The following is a 21,845-nucleotide window of genomic DNA, read 5'->3' on the forward strand; positions in this document are numbered from 1 at the left end:
CAAGAGGCAGATCAGGTGGTCTCGTATTCCCATCTCTTTCAGAATTTTCCACAGTTTATTGTGATTTGCACAGTACAAAGCTTTGGCATAGTCAATAAAGCAGAAATAGATGTTTTTCTGGAACTCTCTTGCTTTTTCAATGATCCAGAGGATGTTGGCAATTTGATCTCTGGTTCCTCTGCCTTTTCCAAAATCAGCTTGAACATCTGGAAGTTCACAGTTCATGTATTGCTGAATCTTGGCTTGGAGAATTTTGAGCATTACTTTACTAACGTATGAGATGAATGCAATTGTGCAATAATTTGAACATTCCTTGGCATTACCTTTCTTTGGGATTGGAATGAAAACTGATCTTTTCCAGTCCTGTGGCCACTGCTGAGTTTTCCAAATTTGCTGGCATATTGAGTGTAGCACTTTCACAGCATCATCTTTCAGGATTTGAAATAGCTCAACTGAAATTCCATCACCTCCACTAGCTTTGTTCATAGTGATACTTTCTAAGGTCCCATCACTTCATGGGAAATGGATGGGGAAACAGTGGAAACAATGTCAGATTTTATTTTTTGGGGCTCCAAAATCACTGCAGATGGTAACTGCGGCCATGAAATTAAAAGACGCTTACTCCTTGGAAGGAAAGTTATGACCAATCTAGATAGCATATTCAAAAGCGGAGACATTACTTTGCCAACAAAGGTCCGTCTAGTCAAGGCTATGGTTTTTCCAGTGGTCATGTATGGATGTGAGAGTTAGACTATAAAGAAAGCTGAGCACTGAATAATTGATGCATTTGAACCGTGGTGTTAGAGAAGACTCTTGAGAGTCCCTTGGACTGCAAGGAGGTCCAACCAGTCCATCCTCAAGGAGATCAGTCCTGGGTGTTCATTGGATGGACTGATGCTAAAGCTGAAACTCCAATACTTTGGCCACCTCATGTGAAGAGTTGACTCATTGGAAAAGACTCTGATGGTGGGAGGGATTGGGAGCAGGAGGAGAAGCGGACGACAGAGGATGAGATGGCTGGATGGCGTCACTGACTCGATGGACATGAGTTTGGATAAACTCCGGGAGTTGGTGATGGACAATGAGCCCTGGCGTGCTGCAATTCATGGGTCACAAAGAGTCAGACACAACTGAGCGACTGAACTGAACTGATGTTTGGCTATTAGAGAATAGTTTGGAGAAATATTAGTCCAAATGATGAATAGGAAAAAGAATATCAGTGGAGTGAGGGTCTTAATGAGGAACAAGGACACGTATAAGAGGAATAAGTAAATGAGCAAACCAGAAGGATAAGATGATTTTTCTGGTGGTCTTAGTGGTGGATCTATTTGGGGTCATGACAAAGCCAACATGTGACCATGAACTGATGACTGAGATAGAAGAGGAGGTCATTTAGAGAGACCAGTACATTTGATGAGCTTTCTGTGTATAAGATGAAATCATGAAGGATAATGGTGGGACTTTGTAGACTGGGTAACTCTATGTTTTTATTCAGTTGCTAAGTCATATCTAACTCTTTGTGACCCTGTGGACTGCAGCACTCCAGGCTCCTTTGTCCTTCACAATCTCCTAGTGTTTGTTCAGACTCACTCATGTTCACTGAGTCAATGATACCATCCAACCATCTCATCCTCTGCCACCCCCTACTCCTCCTGCCCTCAGGCTTTCCCAGCATCAGGGTCTTTTCCAATAAGGTGGCTCTTCGCATCAGGTGATCAAAGTATTGGAGGTTCAGCTTCAACATCAGTCCTTCCAATGAATATCCAGGGTTGATTTCCTTTAGGATTGACTGGTTTGGTTTCTTTGCAGTCTAAGGGACTCTTAGGAGTCTTCTCTAGCCCCACAGTTCGAAACATCAATTCTTAGGCACTTAGCTTTTTTTATGGTCCAGCTTTCACATCCTGTTTTCTTGTTCCACTCTTTTACTTTAGAATACATATTCTTTTTTTTACATGCAGATTTATTATTGGCATAGAGAGTTTCTTGACAATGTTGTGTTAGTTTCTGTTGTATAGCAAAGTGAATCAGTTGTAAGTATACATATATCCACTCCCTCCCACCCCCCAACCCCACCCCTCTAGGTCCACAGTACACTAAGCTAAGCTTACTGCCAGATGGCGTAATTTTTTTTTAACAATTTTTTTGAAAGATAGTTGATTTACAACATCATGTTAGTTTCAGGTATACAGAAAAGTGTTTGCTTTATACACACATACACACACACACACACACACACGCATAGGCATGTGTGTGTATGCTCAGTCACTCAGTCATGTCCAACTCTTTGCAACCCAATGGACTGTAACCCAAGAGGCTCCTCTGTCCATGGGATTCTCCAAGCAAGGATACTGGAGTGGTTGCCATGCCCTCCTCCAGAGGATCTTTCAGACACAAGAATTGACCCATGTCTCTTATGTCTCCTGCACTGACAAATTCTTTACCACCAGCACCACATGTCTTGGTTTTACAGTTTCCATGTGGGCTAGAACCATCTGTGTTTTTAGATCTATTTTCTGCATCCTATTACAGCTCCCAGCATGTAACAGGTTTGTAATCATTGTTTTTTTTAATGAATTAATTTATGAAAACTTCTGGTCAGAACATTCTCAGAGGCATGTGTTTTTTGAGAGCAAATTGTAATTTCAAGGATTAGCTGAATGAGACCTAGAACTCATACAACGGATACTAGTTATCCTAACCTAATGGGTCAAGTTATAAAAATCCAGAGATTGTACCAGCAGGAATTAAAAGGTAATTTCAAATCCTATTTGCATATTCTTCTTTTCTCTCTTCTGTTCACCATCTGAGAGACAAATAACTGCAGAAGTTTAACACTTCTGCCAGGCAGAAACTGTAGCTATTTTGTACTGGCCCTGTGATTGCCCTTCATGAATGTTTAAATTTTATTTTTTGTAAAATATTGGGGGATATGCTGTGGGATGAATTGAGTGATTGGGGTTGACATACATACACTACTATATATCAATATAAAATTGATAACTGAAGAGAAACTACTGTATAGCTCAGGGAACTCTACTCAGTATTCTGTGGTGACCTAAATGGGAAGGAAATCTGAAAAAGAGAGGATACCTGTATAATGGATTCACTTTGCTGTGCAGTAGAAACTAACACCACATTGTAGAGTAATTAAACTCTATTACAATTAATGAAAAGTTGTTTAATAATTTTATTTACTTATTTTTGGCTGTGCTGGGTCTTTACTGCTGCATGGGCTTTTCTCTAGGAGGGGAGAGTGGAGTGTAGCTGCAGTACCCTGGCTTCTCAGTGTGGGGGCTTCTCTTGTTTGGAACACAAGCTCTAGAGTGCAAGGGTTTCAGTGGTTGTGGCTCCCGGGCTCTAGGGCACAGCTTCAATATTTGTGGTGCCAGGCCTAGATGCCCTGCGGCACATGGGATCTTCTCGATCCAGAATTAAACCTGTGTCTCCTGCATTAGCAGGTGGATTCTTTACCACTGAGCCACCAGGGAAGCTCTATTTTTTTTTTAATAAAGAAATAAAAAATTAATGATAAAACCAAAAAAACATGGCTATGTATAACATGCTCTGAAAAAGAAAATAAGCCTTCCGTATGTGCTTCGTTTCAGTGTTTTTGATGCTTCTCCTTTCGGCCATCAGTTTAAACTGTTCAATGAAAATTAGGTTGATAAAAGAATGAGATGTGTTGTGAATACGAGCTAAGATTTCCGTCCTCTGAGTTCCGCTGTGTCCTTTGATGCCCTCGTTCTCCCATCATGCAGTGGACTAGTGATCAACTCCTCTTCATCATAATTCTTAAGTTGTCTCCTCACTACACTACAAGTGACCTTCTCGAATGAGTTTCCCCTTGAAGGATCATTTCCTCCTCACATTTGAAAATATCATAATGTTTTAATTATTATTTTCTTATTCTGTGTTATAATTATCATAATTTAACTTCCTAACTGACATTATAAAAAAGGTATTTTTTTCTCAAACTACATTTTTTTCTTAGTCAACAGTAATTGTTTAAAAAAAAAACAAAAACATATGTGATAATTATGGGACTGAATGGCATCTCCAAAACCTATTTTTTGACATCCTCAAAACTGATTGTCCTTTAAAATGACCTGAGAAGCTACAGCCTCTAAGGACTGGCACAAACCTGGCAAAAATCACTGTCAGAAACAGTGACAAAGACAGCTCACTGGCAGTGAGTTATTAAGTGAGGTAGAACTGAGAGCCGTAAGGTCAGACCCCGCCCCCCGCAACTCTGCGCAATTAAACTCAGTTACCAGGTAAGGATGTGGATGTGGTTCACCAACTCTCCCGAAAGATACGAGAGTCACTCCTTTCAATGATGCTGGACCTACATTTGTCAAGAGACTTGACTGCTTCTTCAGACGGACCTTTCAGTTATCACCTCTGTGGTTAGGAGAGAGTCATCTTACCACTCATCATTTTTGTTATTATTATTATTAGATAAGAATTCATTGCCTTCTCATCTAAATCGTACAGGAGAGCATTGCGTTCCTGTCCTAGATTTCATTTCTCCATTTGACTCTTTATAATGGATTATCCTTACTGATTTTATCTACCTTATTTGGGAAAGAAGACTCTTGACACTGAAGGTCTAGGGACCCAATGTTCATCTCTGCTTTGGGATCAATTTGCTTTAACTTAATGTTAAATTCCCAATTAATGCAGCAGATAATTGATACATAAAATCTAAACCTAATAAATCCGTGAAAAAATATTAGTATTATACTTACAATATAGAAGCTAACCATCCGTCAATTCAAGTAAAAGAACTAGCAGTGCTGCTTTCTATAAGCAGGACATTGGAAATAGGTCAAACACAGAAGAACAAAAGTTAATCTTCATTTTAATAATCATTGTATCCACATTTAATTTTAACCATTTTATGATGCCGTGGAAATACAAAAGACTGCATATATTTTTTTGGAGATCTTTAGATATAATTTTATTTACATTTATTTATTTTTAATTGGAGTATAATTGCTTTACAATATTATGTTGGTTTCTGCCACACATCAACATGAATGAGCCATAGATATGCATCTGTTGCCCCCTTCTTGAACCAACCTTCCACTTCACACCCCATCCCTCCCCTCTAGGCTGTCACAGAACACTGGATTTGAACTCTCTACATCATTTAGCAAATTTACACTGGCTATCTAATTTTACATATGGTAATGTGTATGTTTCCATGCTGCTCTCTATTTGTCCCACCGTCTCCTTCTCGCACTGTGTCTTCAAGTCTGTTCTCTATATATCTGTGTATCCACTGCGGCCCTGCATATAGGTTCATCGGTACCATCTTTCTAGAAACCATATATATATGTTAATATATGTTTCATTTCCTCTTTCTGACTTACTTCACTCTGTATCATAGGCTCTAAGTTCATCCACCTTATTAGAACTGAGTCCAATGTGTTCCTTTATGTCTAAATAATACTCCATCGTGTATATATACCACAACTTCCTATCCATTCATCAGTTAGTGGACATCTAGGTTGCTTCCATATTCTAGCTATTGTAAATAGCTCTGCAATGAACATTGGAGTACATGTGTCCTTTTCAATTATGATTTCCTCAGGGTATATGCCCAGTAGTGGGAGTGTTGTGTCAAATGATAGTTTTATTCCTAGTTTTTTAAGAAATCCCCATACTATTCTCCATAGTGGCTGTATCAATTTACATTCCCACCAACAGTACAAGAGGGTTCCCTTTTCTCCACATTCTCTCCAGCATATATTGCATGTACACATTTGATGGTGGCATTCTGACCACTAAGAGTTGATACTTCATTGTAGTTTTGGTTTGCATTTCTCTAATAATGAGCGAGGTTGAACATCATTTTATGTGTATATTAGCCATCTGAAAGTCTTCTTTTGAGAAAAGTCAGTTTAGGTCTTCTGCCCACTTTTTGACTGGGTTTTTAATTTTCCTACTATTGAAGAGAATGAGTTGCTTATATATATTAGAGATTAATCCTTTGTCAGTTGTTTGATTTGCTATTATTTTCTCCCATCTGAGGGTTGTCTTTTCACCTTATTTATAATTTCCTTTGCTAGCCAACTTCCCTGGTGGGTCAGATGGTAAAGCGTCTGTGTGCATTGTGGGAGACCCAGGTGATCCCTGAGTTGGGACAATCCCCTGGAGAAGGAAATGGCAACTCACTCCAGTATTCTTGCCTGGAAAATCCCATGGACAGAGAATCCTGATAGGCTACAGTCCACGGGGTCGCAAAGAGTCGGACACAACTGAGCTACTTCACTTTCTTTCTTTCTTTCTTTCCTTCTTTCCTTCTTTCTTTCCTTCTTTCCTTCTTTCTTTCTTTTCTTTCTTTCTTTCTTTCTTTTCTTTCTTTTCTTTCTTGCTGGCATACACAAATTTTAAGTGTATACCATACCCCTGCAGAGCTATAATCACAATCAAGAAAGTGAAGATATATTACCAAAAGTTTAATATAGCCCTTGGTAATCCCTTCTCCTTTCCTTCTAGCCAACCCGTAATCCCATCTTTCATATGCTTTTTGTCACTATAGGTTAGTTTGAATTTTCTAGAAATTTATATGAGTAAAATAATATATTGATAGTATACACGTTATTTCATCTGATTTCTGTCACTCGGTGCTATTGGTTTTAGGGTCATCATATGCACATAAAACTTCCACTCTTTTTATTATGAAGTAGTATCCCAGTATTTATGGGCTTCCCAGGTTGTTCAGTGGTAAAGAATGCGCCTGCCAATGCAGGAGACACAGGTTTGGTCCCTGAGTCAGGAAGATCCCTGGAGAAGGAAATGGCAACCCTCTCCAGTATTCTTCCCTGGAGAATCCCACAGACAGAGGAGCCTGGCAGGCTACAGTCAAAGGGGTCACAAAGAGTCAGACACGATTTAGTGAATGAGTGCTTGCACACACACACACACACACACACACACACACACACACTCACTCTCTAGTGTCTGGACACACTGCAGTGTGTTTATCCATCTCCCTTTCCATGGACTATTTGTTGTTTCCAGTTTGGAGCTATTGTAACTAAAAGTATTATGAGCAGTCATGCACAGGTCTAAGCGGACATATGCTCACTTTTTTCTTGTGTAAACGCCTAAGAATGGCGTGCCTAGATCATGTATTATATATGTATGCAAAGTTTTAAAAAACTTTCAAATTGTTTACCGAAGTGTTTTTTACAATTTTCTATTCCAGCAGCAAACATATAATGATTCCAGTGCTTCTGTATTCTTGCCTAAACTTGGTATGGCTATTCCTTTTAGTTTGGTGATTCTAATAGGCATGGGATAGCATGTCATTGTTTTTAATTGGTGTCGTCCTGATGACAAATGATGCACTTAAAGCTGAGGGGTGTGTTTACATTTGCACTGAGATGAGCTTTTTGGTTTTCTCCCCACCCCTTGCCTCCTTCCCTCAATTTCTTTGTGTCATTGCTGGTGATGAATATCTGTATGATTTTAAAGCATTTTAATATCTTTGAGTAAAAGGGAGGGAGAGTTTTGTTATCATGCCATATTTTACCATCTTCAAGAGGAAGTTTTTCCAGCTTTTGACTATTCCTCTGATTTGTAAGCATTTCTCTGTAAATACTCTATTCCTTTAGATAAATTGGTGATTTATAGATGATAGATAATCTTGCAAGTTCTACTCCCTTGAATAAACCATAGCTGACACAATATCTGTAGATAAACCAGAGATTATGCTGCCTTAATAATAGAAGATCACTGTTTTTGAAGGAACATTCAGTAAAGAAAATGAAGTTGTTGAAAATAAAAAATATACAAACAGATATGAAAAATCCAGTACAGAGTTTCAAAGATAAATTGACAAAATCTCCCTAACTAGAGGCACAAATGAAAAAGAAAGAACAGAAGAGAAAAATAATTTTAAGAAATTGTATGACCAATTCAAAACATCAAAGATTTCTTGACAACCAATCTTGAGTTATCATTTCCAGAATGATTCAATCAGATAAGAAAAATTGCTTGAGTGAGGCATGGAATTAGAACTGAACATTTCAGGAAATGTATCCACAGGATGAGAATAGTTTATTCCTTTTATAGTAATATATATATATATATATATAGTCACCTAGATGTAATTAATCAGTTCCTAGTTAAATGAAGAAAGTATAATAAAATATATATGAATAACAGTAGAAAATTTTAGTATAAAGATGGGAAGGCTATCTGGTTACTTACAATATAGACATTTCTGATATTAATGATGTGAACTTAGTCTTTAAGACTTTACTGTAAATCTAAGCAGTTTAACATTCCATTAAAATCTCTTCACTCAACAATATTACTAGCATTGTTGTTTGCATATTTCAGGTGTCTATGCCTTCTTTACGCCACATTTGTTGGAACAATGAAAAGTTTATGAAACATGGATCACAGATAATTTTTCACTCCATCACTACAGGAATGGGAGAAAGAATCATTTATACTTTAGTGAGCTTTTTGGAAGTCTATTTTGGTTCCATAGAAATGTAAATCCACTCGTCTTGAAATCAAGACATGTATGTTAACATATAGTCCTTAATGTGGAGTTTCAGAAATCGCCTTCTTTTGTCCATTTAATAACCAAAGTTATCTCTTCACCACTCCCCCAACCACCCAGGCCAGACTGAGGATGTGATATTCATGCTGTTTTTATGTTTGATGACAATAGCACATGTCATCATTTTCATCCCTTCATCTCTTCTCATGCATCCAGCTTCCTTAATCTGCTGAACAAGATTTTACTGGTTCTTTAGCCTCATTCAAGTTTATCATAAATAGCGTATGCTCTAGAAGGTATGTGTTGCCATTAATAATCAAAATTAATATGTTGTTTTTATGAAGAAACTATTTTCAATGTGACATATATCTATACTTATCACTCAGTGTGAAAGCTGAGATCATTTCAGGTTCCTTGTTAATTGTTATTCAGTCACTCAGTCGTGCCCAACTATTTGTGACCCCCATGGACTGCAGCACACCGGCTTCCCTGTCCTTAACCATCTCCTGGAGCTTGCTTGAACTCATGTCCATTGAGTCAGTGATGCCATCCAACCATCTCATCCTCTGTCTTCCCCTTCTTCTCCAACATTTATTCTTTCCCAGCATCGGGGTCTTTTCTAATGAGTCAGCTCTTTGCATCAGGTGGCCAGAATATTGGAGTTTCAGCTTCAGCATCAATACTTCCAATGAATATTCAGGATTGATTACCTTTAGGATTGATTGGTTTGATCTCCTTGTAGTCCAAGGGACTCTCAAAAGTCTTCTCCAACACCAAAGTTCAAAAGCATCAGTTCTTTAGTGCTCAACCTTCTTTATGGTCCATCTCTCACATCCATACATGACTACTGGGAAAGCCATAGCTTTGACTACACAGACCGTTGTCGGCAAAGTAATGTCTCTGCTTTTTAATAAGCTGTCTAGGTTGGTCATAGATTTTCTTCCAAGGAGCAAGTCTTTTACTTTCATGGCTGCAGTCACCATCTGCAGTGAATTTGGAGCCCAAGAAAAGAAAGCCTGTCACTATTTCCATTGTTTCCCCATCTATTTGCCATGAAGTGATGGGACCAGATGCCATGATCTTCGTTTTTTGGATGTTCAGCTTTAAGTCAGCTTTTCACTCTCCTCTTTCACTTTAATCAATAGGCTCTTCAGTTTCTCTTAACTTTCTGCCATGATGGTGGTGTCATCTGCATATCTGACGATATTGATTATTGCTCTTGGCAGTCTTGATTCCAGCTTATGCTTCATCCAGCCCAGCATTTCACATGATGTTAAACTGCATAGAAGTTAAATAAGGTTGTGGAAATATACAGCCTTGATGTACTCCTTTCCCAATTTGGAACCAGTTCATTGTCCCATGTCTGGTTCTAACTGTTGCTTCTAGACCTGCATACAGGTTTTGCCATAGTCAAGTCAGATGGTCTGGTATTCTGATCTCTTTTAAGAATTTTCCAGTTTGTTGTGATCCACACAGTCAAAGGCTTTAGTATAGTCAATGAAGCAGAAATAGATGTTTTCTGGAATTCTCTTTATTTTTCTTGTGAATATTTAACTAAAATAATTTTTGAATTTATTTAGAATCACAGCCTCTATATTTTCCTTATTATGTAGTATAATGTAGTTTCAGTTATTTCCTTAGGCTCTACACAATGTTACTATTAACAGATGATAAAGTTAACTATTACTTTATTGATCAGACCTTTATTTATTACAAGGAATACATTTATTAATAAGAATATACCCCCCACCTCTTAGCTTCAGTTATGTTTTCTTTGCTAATCTTCCTTTCTCTTGCTGCTTTGATTCTAATTTACCTTTTTACCAGCAGTTTCGTTATTTTCTTTGCATTTTTTCCACTCTTTGATGGGTTTGATCTCAACTTCTTCTCTGTATACTTCAGATGACATGGGGGTGCAATGTGATCATGTTGCCTTACTCTTTTAGAAGAGATAAAAAATGTTCAAGCCATGGAACTCTGACAGTCTGTGAAAATTATACAAAGAAGAATGCTAACAGGCCAAGTCAGATGCTTTTGACAGTAATGTTCCATTTAAAAATAAAAAGTTGTCACTTTCTGGGGAATTCACTGCATAGGAATTAAATCAAGCACTTCCCCTTAGAGGAGTGAGGATTGAAGGAGAGATAAGATGTAGAAATCTTATTGTATATGTTACACATACTTTCTGAACAAAACTTAGTCCTGCTTATCATTAGACCTTAAGGATTAAGAAAATTTTATATTTGTAACTGTGTAGGTAAAACCAGTGTGCACCAGTGATGAATTAAGTTAAATAAGCTTTTAAATGGTTGGGATGTTGAGGCAAAATATTTCTTAACATAATTTCTCCTGTGTTGTCTGAAGACAATGAAGCTTTTTATGATAATTCAAAGAATAACTACATAATTAGGAAATACAGCCTCTCCCCAAGATCATATTAAAGCTGAAAAATGATAGAACACTAAGATTTCTTTATAAATGTGTCTCTTTTAGACATTTTGTTGTTTAGTTGCTAAGTTGTGTCCAACTCCTTGTGACCCCATGGACTGTAGCCCACCAGGCTACTCTGTCCATGGGATTCTCCAGGCAAGAATACTGGAGTGGGTTGCCATTTCCTTCTCCAGGGATCTTACTAACCCAGGGATCAAACCCACATCTCCTGAATTGGCAGGCGGATTCTTTACCACTGAAAAACATGGGAAGCATTTTAGACATAAGCAATTCTTAATTTCTTTCAGAGCAAATCCTTATCAACAACATCAATTCATGTATATAGATTTATATCAGCTCCACTTTATTTTTTTTTCTCTTTATAATAATTTATTTTTTTTCTTTTATTTTTAAATTTTATTTTATTTTAAAACTTTACATAATTGTATTAGTTTTGCCAAATATCAAAATGAATCCACCACAGGTATACATGTGTTCCCCATCCTAAACCCTCCTCCCTCCTCCCTCTCCATACCATCCCTCCGGGTCATCCCAGTGCACTAGCCCCAAGCATCCAGTATCACGCATCGAACCTAGACTGGCATCTCGTTCAATACATGATATTTTACATGTTTCAATGCCATTCTCCAAAATCTTCCCACCCTCTCCCTCTCCCACAGAGTCCATAAGACTGTTCTATACATCAGTGTCTCTTTTGCTGTCTCGTACACAGGGTTATTGTTACCATCTTTCTAAATTCCATATATATGCGTTAGTATACTGTATTGGTGTTTTCCTTCTGGCTTACTTCACTCTGTATAATAGGCTCCAGTTTCATCCACTTCATGAGAACTGATTCAAATGTATTCTTTTTTAATGGCTGAGTAATACTCCATTGTGTATATGTACCACTGCTTTCTTATCCATTCATCTGATGATGGACATCTAGGTTGCTTCCATGTCCTGGCTATTATAAACAGTGCTGCGATGAACATTGGGGTACATGTGTCTCTTTCCCTTCTGGTTTCCTCAGTGTGTATGCACAGCAGTGGGATTGCTGGATCATAAGGCAGTTCTATTTCCAGTTTTTTAAGGAATCTCCACACTGTTCTCCATAGTGGCTGTACTAGTTTGCATTCCCACCAACAGTGTAAGAGGGTTCCCTTTTCTTCACACCCGCTCCAGCATTTATTATTTGTAGACTTTTGGATCGCAGCCATTCTGACTGGTGTGAAATGGTACCTCATAGTGGTTTTGATTTGCATTTCTCTGATAATGAGTGATGTTGAGCATCTTTTCATGTGTTTGTTAGCCATCTGTATGTCTTCTTTGGAGAAATGTCTATTTCTCCTAGAGGAGAACATAGGCAAAACACTCTCTGACATACATCACAGCAGGATCCTCTATGACCCACCTCCCAGAATATTGGAAATAAAAGCAAAAATAAACAAATGGGACCTAATTAACCTTAAAAGCTTTTGCACATCAAAGGAAACTATCAGCAAGGTGAAAAGACAGCCTTCAGAATGGGAGAAAATAATAGCAAATGAAGCAACTGACAAACAACTAATCTCAAAAATATACAAGCAACTCCTACAGCTCAACTCCAGAAAAATAAATGACCCAATCAAAAAATGGGCCAAAGAACTAAATAGACATTTCAGCTCCACTTTAAAGATCTGTGCTCAGAATGAATGTAAATACTTCTTGCTACTTAACTCCTTATAGCCTAAATCAAAATACAGGTAAGGTTTTTAATATAAAAAATACCCATATCTCTGGCAAGTATTCTTTTTAAAAATGAAGTTTCCATAATCAGACAATGGAGATGTAATGTTATTACCAACAATGAATGGTTATTATTAATATAAGTTTTTAGGTAACCAAGTCAGTTTTATTCTGTACCCCAATGTGTATAGTTTTAGTTTTCCCCAGCTGTGTACTCCTTTAACATTGCGGTAAGTGTTCTAGCTATTTTGCATTTCCAAATACACGTTTAACTCAGCTCATCTCACTACATAAAACATCCCAATTACACACACAATAACATTGCCACCAGTAAGGAAGCAAGCACTCCCAAGATTTTAACTTGGATTACTTTATACACTAGTGATCAGTTCCTTGAGAATGACCACTTAAAGATACCTCTTCCAATCCAAGATCATGCTCTGTTACTCCAATTATTTAGTTATTCATTAACTTCTTTCAGCGGTGTTTCCTATATTGTCAGTATGGGGAGCAACCTTGTGCATGTTTTGTTAGGTTTATTCCTAGGTAATTGGTATTTTCATGTTATTTTAAAAAGTGTATTTCAACTTTGTTGTTAGTGCATTAAGAGTTGGTTCTATATTGACCTTCGTCAGTAAACACTGACCAAGTTACATCAGTTTTCATGGTTTTCCAGTGTTGTCTCTTTTTTCAGTATACATTCGTGTCATTTAAAGTGAATTAGTCTTTATTCTTCCTTTACAGTATTTACAGCTCTTATTTCTTCTTAAAGACATTTCTCTTGATTGCCCCAGGTAGATAGGATCAAGATTGCAGATTGAGTTGAGGTAAAAACACTTGACATTTTCCTGTTTTCAGCCTCGGTGTGGAAAGTGTTCTGCTTCACCAATAATGTATGATATTTGCCACATTGTTCTTGTGGTTACCCTTTGTTACATATTTAAAGTCCCCTTCTGTTCCTAGATTACTGGAAATTTCCATTAGTGTTGAGTTTTATCAAATGATTTTTTTTAAATATTGAAATAATATGACCTATTCCTCAATGTGATTTATATTGATGAATTTGAATGTTAAGTCAACATTGTATTGCTGGAATAAATCCCAGTTGGTCATTATAAGCTGTCTTTTAAAATATTGGTAGATTCATTTTGCTAATCTTTTGTTAAGTTTTTTTTTTTTTCATCTATATTCCTGAGAGACATAGATCTGATATTTTCCTTTCCTATAATACTCTTACCTGGTTTTGATATCAGGCTTATGCTGATACTCTAAAAAGATATTTTAGAGTCTCTCTTTTCTAAAAATATTCCTGTAAAGATGGCACTATTTTTCACTTTGACGTTTGGAAAAATAAATTCATCAGGGAATCCATGTAGGTCTGGAGTTTTCCTTTTCATTTTAATGTAATGCCCTCAAGGTCTATTCACATTGTCTCAAATAGAAGGATTTCCTTCTTTCTGATAGGTGAAGAATAACCTGTTGTAAATGCTAATCAAAATAAGTTGGCAGAGAAGACAAATGCTCAGTGATATCACTTTATATATCAATGTAAAAATCCTTAGTCCATAGAGAAAAAATGAAGTGGTGATAACGACTGGCTAGGGTTGAAGGAAATGGAGAGATATTGGTCAAACAATACAAACTGTGAGTTGTAAGATGAGTAAGTTCTGGAATCTTTTGTCACCTAAATAGTCCATTTTATTATTTCATGTTTTTCCTTGGTTAGGTTTTGTGTTGTGCATTCCTACGAGGTTTTTAACTGTCACCCTAGAGATTCTAGTATGGATTATTGATTTATTGCACTCTAATTAGGACTTTTATCACTTTCAGAATAATTGAGAACCAACAATTCACCACCTTTCCACCCAAGCCTCCAACTCCGGCCATAACAAACCTTAGCTGGATTTCCTAGTCACACTTTACACTCTCAGGTCTCTGAACCACACCTGTGACACTTCTGCCTGTTTACATTTTGCCTTCCTTACCTCTACCGAGAGGTCCCATATCACTGAGAGACATTCCTCATGCATTAATTAATTAAGTGCATTCATTCATCTCCCCATGTATTCATCTCACAGAAATGCTGTGGGGCAAGCCACGTGATCAGTACTGTACTAAGACTTATAGACTCATAGATAGCAAGACATTGTCCATCCCCCCAGGAACTCATGGACGATCACCCTTCTTTTTTAACCACAATGATCTGCTTTTTTAAAATGTTTCTGTTAAACATGATATCATAGGTAATAACTCTGATGTTCATCATTTAATCCCCAGCCCCTGTCTCAGAGAAGTTGCTTAATATGTGGTTTTGAATAAATACATAAGTATCTTTATTTCTCCCCTGGTGGCTCAGATGTTAAAGAATCTGCCTGCAATGCAGGAGACGCGGGTTCAATCCCTGGGTCGGGAAGATCCCCTGGAGGAGGAAATGGCAATCCACTCTAGTATTCTTGCCTGGGAAATCCCATGCACAGGGGAGCCTGGTAGGCTGTACAGTCCATGGGGTCAAAAAGAGTCAGATATGACTGAGTGACAAACACTTATACTTTCACGTTCAATGAACCCAAATTTTATCACTTCCTTATCTGTATAAGGCTCAAAAATGTTTATTAGGTTATCTGCTATGTGGCAGGCACTCTTCCAGGTCCTGGGGATATTTGGGGACACAAAAGAAAGGCCCTACTTGCATGAAGCTTCTATCCCAATTGGAAGATTGCTGATTAACAGGCAAAAACATAAATGTAGAATAGCAAGCTATATATAGCTTATATATATATAAAAGCAGATTTGGGATCTAGAGAGGGTGTGGAGTGCTGTGTATGATGGTTTAAGATGTATTGATTATGAAAAACCTCTCCAAAAAATTAAATTTTATCAAAGGCTTGATTATATAGATTTTTTAATGAATTTTTATTGGAGTTTAGTTGCTTTATAATATTGTCTTATTTTCCACTGTACAGCAGAATGAATCAGCTGTTTGTAAACATGTATTCCCCCCTTCCTTTTGTGCTTCCCATTCAGGTCACCACAGAGCACCTAGTTTCCTGTGCTATATACACAGTAGGTTCTCATTAGTTATCTATTTTATACACAGTATCAATAGTGTATATATGTCAATCCCAATCTCCCAACTCACCCCACCCACCCTTTCCCTCTCACTGTCCATGTATTTCTTCTCTACATCAGTATCTTTATTTCTGCTTTGCAAATAGCATCATTTGTACCATCATTTTCTAGATTCCACATATATGTGTTAATAGACAATTTTTTTTTTTTTTTGGTCTTTCTGACTTCACTCGGTATGACAGTTTCTAGGCCCATCGGTGTCTCTGTAAATGGCACTATCTTGTTCTTTTTTCTGGGTGAGTATTATCCCATTGTATGTGTGTACTACATACATCTTTATCCATTCATCTGTCAATGGGCATTTAGGTTCTTTCCATATCTTGACTATTTTAAATAGTGTTGATATGAACATTGGGAAGCCTATCTTTTCAAATTAGAGTTTTTCTCTTTTCAGATCTATGGCCAGAAGTGGGATTGCTAGGTCATATGGCAATTCTGGAGAAGGCAATGGCAACCCATTCCAGTACTCTTGCCTGGAAAATCCCATGGATGGAGGAACCTGTTAGGCTGCAGTCCGTGGGGTCACTAAGAGTCCGACTAAGTGACTTCACTTTCACTTTTCACTTTCATGCATTGGAGAAGGAAATGACAACCCACTCCAGTGTTCTTGCCTGGAGAATCCCAAGGACAGTGGAGCCTGGTGGGCTGCCGTCTATGGGGTTGCACAGAGCTGTACACGACTGAAGCAACTTAGTGGCAGCAGCAGCATGGCAATTCTATTTTTACTTTTATATGGCATTTTAAAGCAAGAAAGAAAATGACAAATTATTCATTAAATATCAATCCTATAACACCTAGCCATTTGTTTAATGATAAAGTGATGTTTTCCTCACATCTCATACCAGAACAAGTTCCAGATGGTTCAAAAATTTTAATGAATAAAACAAAACAAAATGTTAGTAAAACTGAATTCATGAATGAATTTTTAAAATAATAGTACAGTAGGACCTGATTTATCTATAAATGTAATGTGTAAATAAGAAACAATGTAAAAAAATTAAAATAATCTGGATGGAAAAAAATCTTAGATTTATCTTGATCCACTCGGATAATCCTTTGTAATTGATGCATTAAGCCATTGACATTCACAGTGATTACTGATATAGTTTTCATTAATCTCTACCTTATTCATTGCTGTTTTCTGTTTGTCATCCTTGTTCCTTGTTTGTCTTATACTTCTCTGTCTTTTGTGCTTTGAACTGAGCATTTTATATGATACCATTTTTCTCCACTTCTTAGTATACCAGTTATGCTTCTTTTTTTTTCAACTAAAGAAATTTATTTACTTTTTTTCTAGGTACATAGATGACAAAGTTATAAACAAGTTTTGATACATAAGAAAAGCCTTCTGTCCAACTCTTTTTGCTAAATGAATCATCACAATAATTTTTACAATTTTTAAAACACTACACAGCTTTCTTGGGCTGAAGTGATCACAAGAACATATTGATACTGGTATATTCCAGCTACTTACTTCTGAACTGTGGTGTTGGAGGACTCTTGAGAGTCCCTTGGACAGCAAGGAGATCCAATCAGTCCATCCTAAAGGAAACCAGTCCTGAATATTCATTGGGAAGACTGATGATGAAGCTGAAACTCTAATACTTTGGCCACCTGATGTGAAGAACTGACTCATTTGAAAAGACCTGGATGCTGGGAAAGGTTGAAGGCAGGAGGAAAAGGGGATGACAGAGGATGAGATGGTTGGATGGCATCACCGACTCAGTGGACATGAGTTTGAGTAAACTCTGGGAGTTGGTGATGGACAGGGAGGCCTAGTGTGCTGCAGTCCTTGGGGTCGCGAAAAGTCAGACACAACTGAGTGACTTAACTGAACTGAGCTGAACATTGTTTAAAAACATCAATGGAGAAAAGTGTTATTTAAATATCAATTTCATATACAGAAAGTACAATGTTGTTAACTCACTTGACAGTTTCTTGTTTCTCTATCAATTTAAAATTGAGATAACATGGACTCAGACAGCTGTGCTTCTTTGTAACTTTTTTTAGTGATTGCCCTAGAGTTTGCAGGACATTTACAGCTAATGCAACTCCACTTATAAATAAAACTACAGCATTTTAACTGGAGTGTTATGCCTTAAAATCATAAAATGATCCTAATTTTTAATTCCTTCCTTCTGTGTCTTGTATCATTGCTATCCTCTGTTCCACTTTTCATAAGCATATGTGTGTCTATATAATGAACACAGAAATAATATAATATATAAACATATATAATCTATTACATTGTTAATATTCTACTTTGAACCAACTTCTATTAAGAATAAGAAAAATGAAAAGGCTTTATTTTTTATTTTACCTTCCTTTATTCTTTCTTCAATGCTCTTGTTTTATGTAGATCCACATTTATAACCTATATCATTGTCCTTCTCCTTATGGAACTTTTTAATGTTTCTCACAAGGCAGGTCTAATAGAAACAAATTCCTTCCATTTTTGTTTGTCTGAGATGGCCTTTATTTCTCCTTCACTTTTGAAGGGTGGTTTCACAGAGGATGGAGTTCTAGGTGGGTAGGGTTTTTTTTTTTTTTTTTGCTCAGTTCTTTAATTGTCAATATAATATTTCACTCCACTCTCTTCTCGCTTCTGTGGCTTCTGGAGAGAAGTTGGATAAAATTTTATTTTTGTTCCTCTATAGGTTACAAAACTGTTCCTCTTGTTTTCTTTCAAATTTTTTTCTTTACCTTTGATTTTCTTCATTTTGAAAATAATATGCTTCAGTGTAGTGTTTTGGTAGTTGGCCTGTAAGGTGTACCCTGATCTTCAGGGATTTGTGGTTTGGAGTCTGACATTCATTTGGGGAAATTCTCTGTCATTGTCTTTTCAGATATTATCAGGTATCAATTTTCTGTGCTGTAGCCTGCCAGGTTCCTCTGTCCATGGGATTCTCCAGGCAAGAATAATGGAGTGGGTTGTCATTTCTTCCTCCAAGGAATCTTGCTCACCCAGGGATCAAACCTGCGTCTCCCATGTCTCCTGCATGAGCAGGTGTGCTCTTTACCACTGAGCCACCTGGGAAGCCCTCCCATTGGGTTTATGTTACACCTTCTGTAGTAATACCACAGTATTTGGATATTCTATTCCTCAAGTTTTTGTTCTGTTCGCTCTTTGGATTTTGATGTTTCTATTGTTAAATCCTCTGGCTCAAAGGATCTTTCCTCAGCTGTACTCATCTACGAGGAATCCATCAAAAGCATTCTTAATTTCTGTTAAGTTTTTTCTTTTTTTTATCACTAGCGTCTATATTTTGTTCTTTCATAGAATTCCTAGCTCTCTGTTTATATGGCCCATCTGTTCTTGCATGCTGTCTACTTTGTCCATTAGATCCTTAGCATATTAATCATAGTTGTTTTCAACTCCTGGCCTGATCATTCCACAGTTCTTGCTGTGTCTCATTCTGATGCTTGTTGTTCAATCACTGAGTCATATCCAGCTCTTTGCAACCCCATGGACTGCACAGCACTCCAGGCTTCCATGTCCTCCACTGTCTCCCAGAGTTTGCTCAAATTCATATCCATTGAGTCGGTGATGCCATCCAACCATCTCATCCTCCACTGCCTCCTCCTCCTGCCTACAATCTTTCCTAGCATCAGTATCTTTTCTAATGAGTTATCTCTTCCCATCAGATGGCCAAAGTATTGGAGCTTCAGCTTCAGCATCAGTCCTTCCAATGAATATTCAGGGTTCTTTCCTTTAGGATTGACTATTTTTATCTCTGATGAAACATGGTCCACTGGAATAGGGAATGTCAAACCATTTCAGTATTCTTACCTCGAGAAGCTCAATTCTGATGCTTACTTTCTTCAAATTGTGACTTTTTTTTTTTTTTTTTTTTGCCTTTTTGACATCCCCTGTGATGTTTTCGTTTTCCTTGAAAGCTGGACATGATGTACTTGGTAAAAGAAACTGCTGTAAACACGCCTTTCATGATGTGATGTAGAGGTGTGTGGGAGGGCATTCAGGATTTTCCTCCCCACTTTGGTTGGGCAGAATGGTTACCATGGCTCAAGTCAGGAATTTCCTTCTCTTAGGTCCATTATGCTCAGCAGGATACACCTGAGCAGGTGAGCTCTGTTAACTAGGTTCCCCAGAGGGCAGGGAAGAACCAGGTATATTTCAAAATGGTTTCTTCTATCTTCCTCCTGCCAAGAACACAAGAGAATTTTTCTCTGGTATCTACTCTGGGAGCTTTGTTGAGCTCCTGGAGATAAATGTCACAATAAAATTGGAGCCTCTCTGTGACTGAATCCTCAGAGACCTTTTACCTCTCAGGCTTGCCTGCTCTGAGTCTCCAGCAAATTGTCAATTACAGTTCAGATTTCTTACCCTGGACAACTGGTTCCTGGCATTTCTGCTCATGAGTCTTGCTCTGGTAAGCCTGGGCTCCTGCTTCCCCATCTGTCTCTCCTCTCCTGTGTCTACTCCTCTCTTCTGCATCCATAAAGTGTTGTTGAGTCTGTTCAGCTTTTTATCTGCTGTTAGTACAGAAAGGAACTTTCCAAGCTCCTTCCAGGCTGAACCAGAAAACAGAAGCCTTAGATTTAAATGAAATAAACCTAGAAAATATTTACAACATGGGTTCTTAAAAAAGCTTTAGGAAACATAATATGTAAATTGCTCTTAAATGCAGATTGTCTTGTAAAAATCTCTGAAAATCTGTTTTAAAATGTAAGAAATACAGATGATAAATATATGTAAATTAATTTTGTTATTACTCAAGAGAAGGGAAATTAAAGTTTGAATAATCTGTATTTTTACCAGCAAATTTCAAAATATTCTGTAATGCTTCTGGGGATGTTAGAAAACTATCTACTAACTCTAAAGATAGTCTGGAAACTTTATTTGCAAGAATTATCCTCCCTCTTCCAAGTATACATACCTAGGAATCTTAAGCAAGCAAATATGTTTATTAAGATTGTTTACAATATAGAATGGAGAAGGCACTGGCAACCCACTCCAGTACTCTTGCCTGGAGAATCCCATGGCCAGAGGAGCCTGGTAGGCTGCAGTCCATGGGGTTGCTAAGAGTCGGACATGACTGAGCAACTTCATTTTCACTTCACTTTCATGCATTGGAGAAGGAAATGGCAACCCACTCCAGTATTCTTTTTTTTTTTTTTTTAAATTTAAATTTATTTATTTTAATTGGAGGCTAATTACTTCACAATATTGTATTGGTTTTACCATACATCCATATGAATCCACCATGGGTGTACACGTGTTCCTCATCCTGAACCCCCCTCCCACCTCCCTCCCTGTACCATCCCTCTGGGTCATCCACTCCAGTATTCTTGCCTGGAGAATCCCAGGGATGGTGGAGTCTGGTGGGCTGCCATCTATGGGGCTGCACAGAATCCGAGACGACTGAAGCGACTTAGCAGCAGCAACAATATAGAAAGTTGAAAATAACCTAGAAATATATTTTGACCAAATACTATAAATTGGAAGGCTATGGAATAATGTCAACCATCAGAAGTAAATGAAGTATTGCCTTTTTTTAAATTCAATTATGTTTGATAAAATCAAATTATAAGGCAGTATGTATATTATCAGTATATATGTCTTCATAGAAATGTTTAAGCTCTTAGCTGTGGTTTTCGCTGAGAGGTGAGATTGTACTACTGTGTTGCTTATTTTTATTATGAGTATGTTTCATTTCTCTAAATGAAATAAAATAATGATTTGATAAAATCTTGCTGCTGGAGCGTTCTCTGGAGCATAATAACAAGAGAGACTAAAGAAACACATTCACATCCTATTATCTGCTCTAGAAGTGGAAATGGTTTTTAGGCAGACACTTATCCCTTTTTCTTTTCTCCTGATAGGGAAAGGTGAACACGGAAAACCTTACCCCCTCACTGAGGAGGACCACGACGACTCAGCTTACAGGGAAAATGGTTTCAATATTTTTGTCAGCAACAACATTGCTCTAGAGAGGTCCCTGCCAGACATCCGGCACGCCAAGTGAGTGTCCACTTGCCCATGTGCAGGGTGGTGTCCCTTGTCTCTTTTGAT

The 21,845-nt window shown here is 37.5% G+C and overlaps 1 protein-coding gene across 1 annotated transcript in view; it reads left to right on the top strand.

The window, feature by feature from the left end:
• LOC133252390 (polypeptide N-acetylgalactosaminyltransferase-like 6) overlaps positions 1 to 21,845 on the top strand; it is a 166,757-nt gene that overhangs the window by 111,452 nt on the left and 33,460 nt on the right. The window contains exon 2 of the mRNA XM_061424935.1: positions 21,656 to 21,794. Within this exon, the coding sequence (XP_061280919.1) occupies positions 21,656 to 21,794 (139 nt within the window). The remainder of the gene's footprint in view (positions 1 to 21,655; positions 21,795 to 21,845) is intronic.

Source organism: Bos javanicus, chromosome 8 (genome assembly GCF_032452875.1).
Source record: "Bos javanicus breed banteng chromosome 8, ARS-OSU_banteng_1.0, whole genome shotgun sequence".
NCBI lineage: Eukaryota > Metazoa > Chordata > Mammalia > Artiodactyla > Bovidae > Bos > Bos javanicus.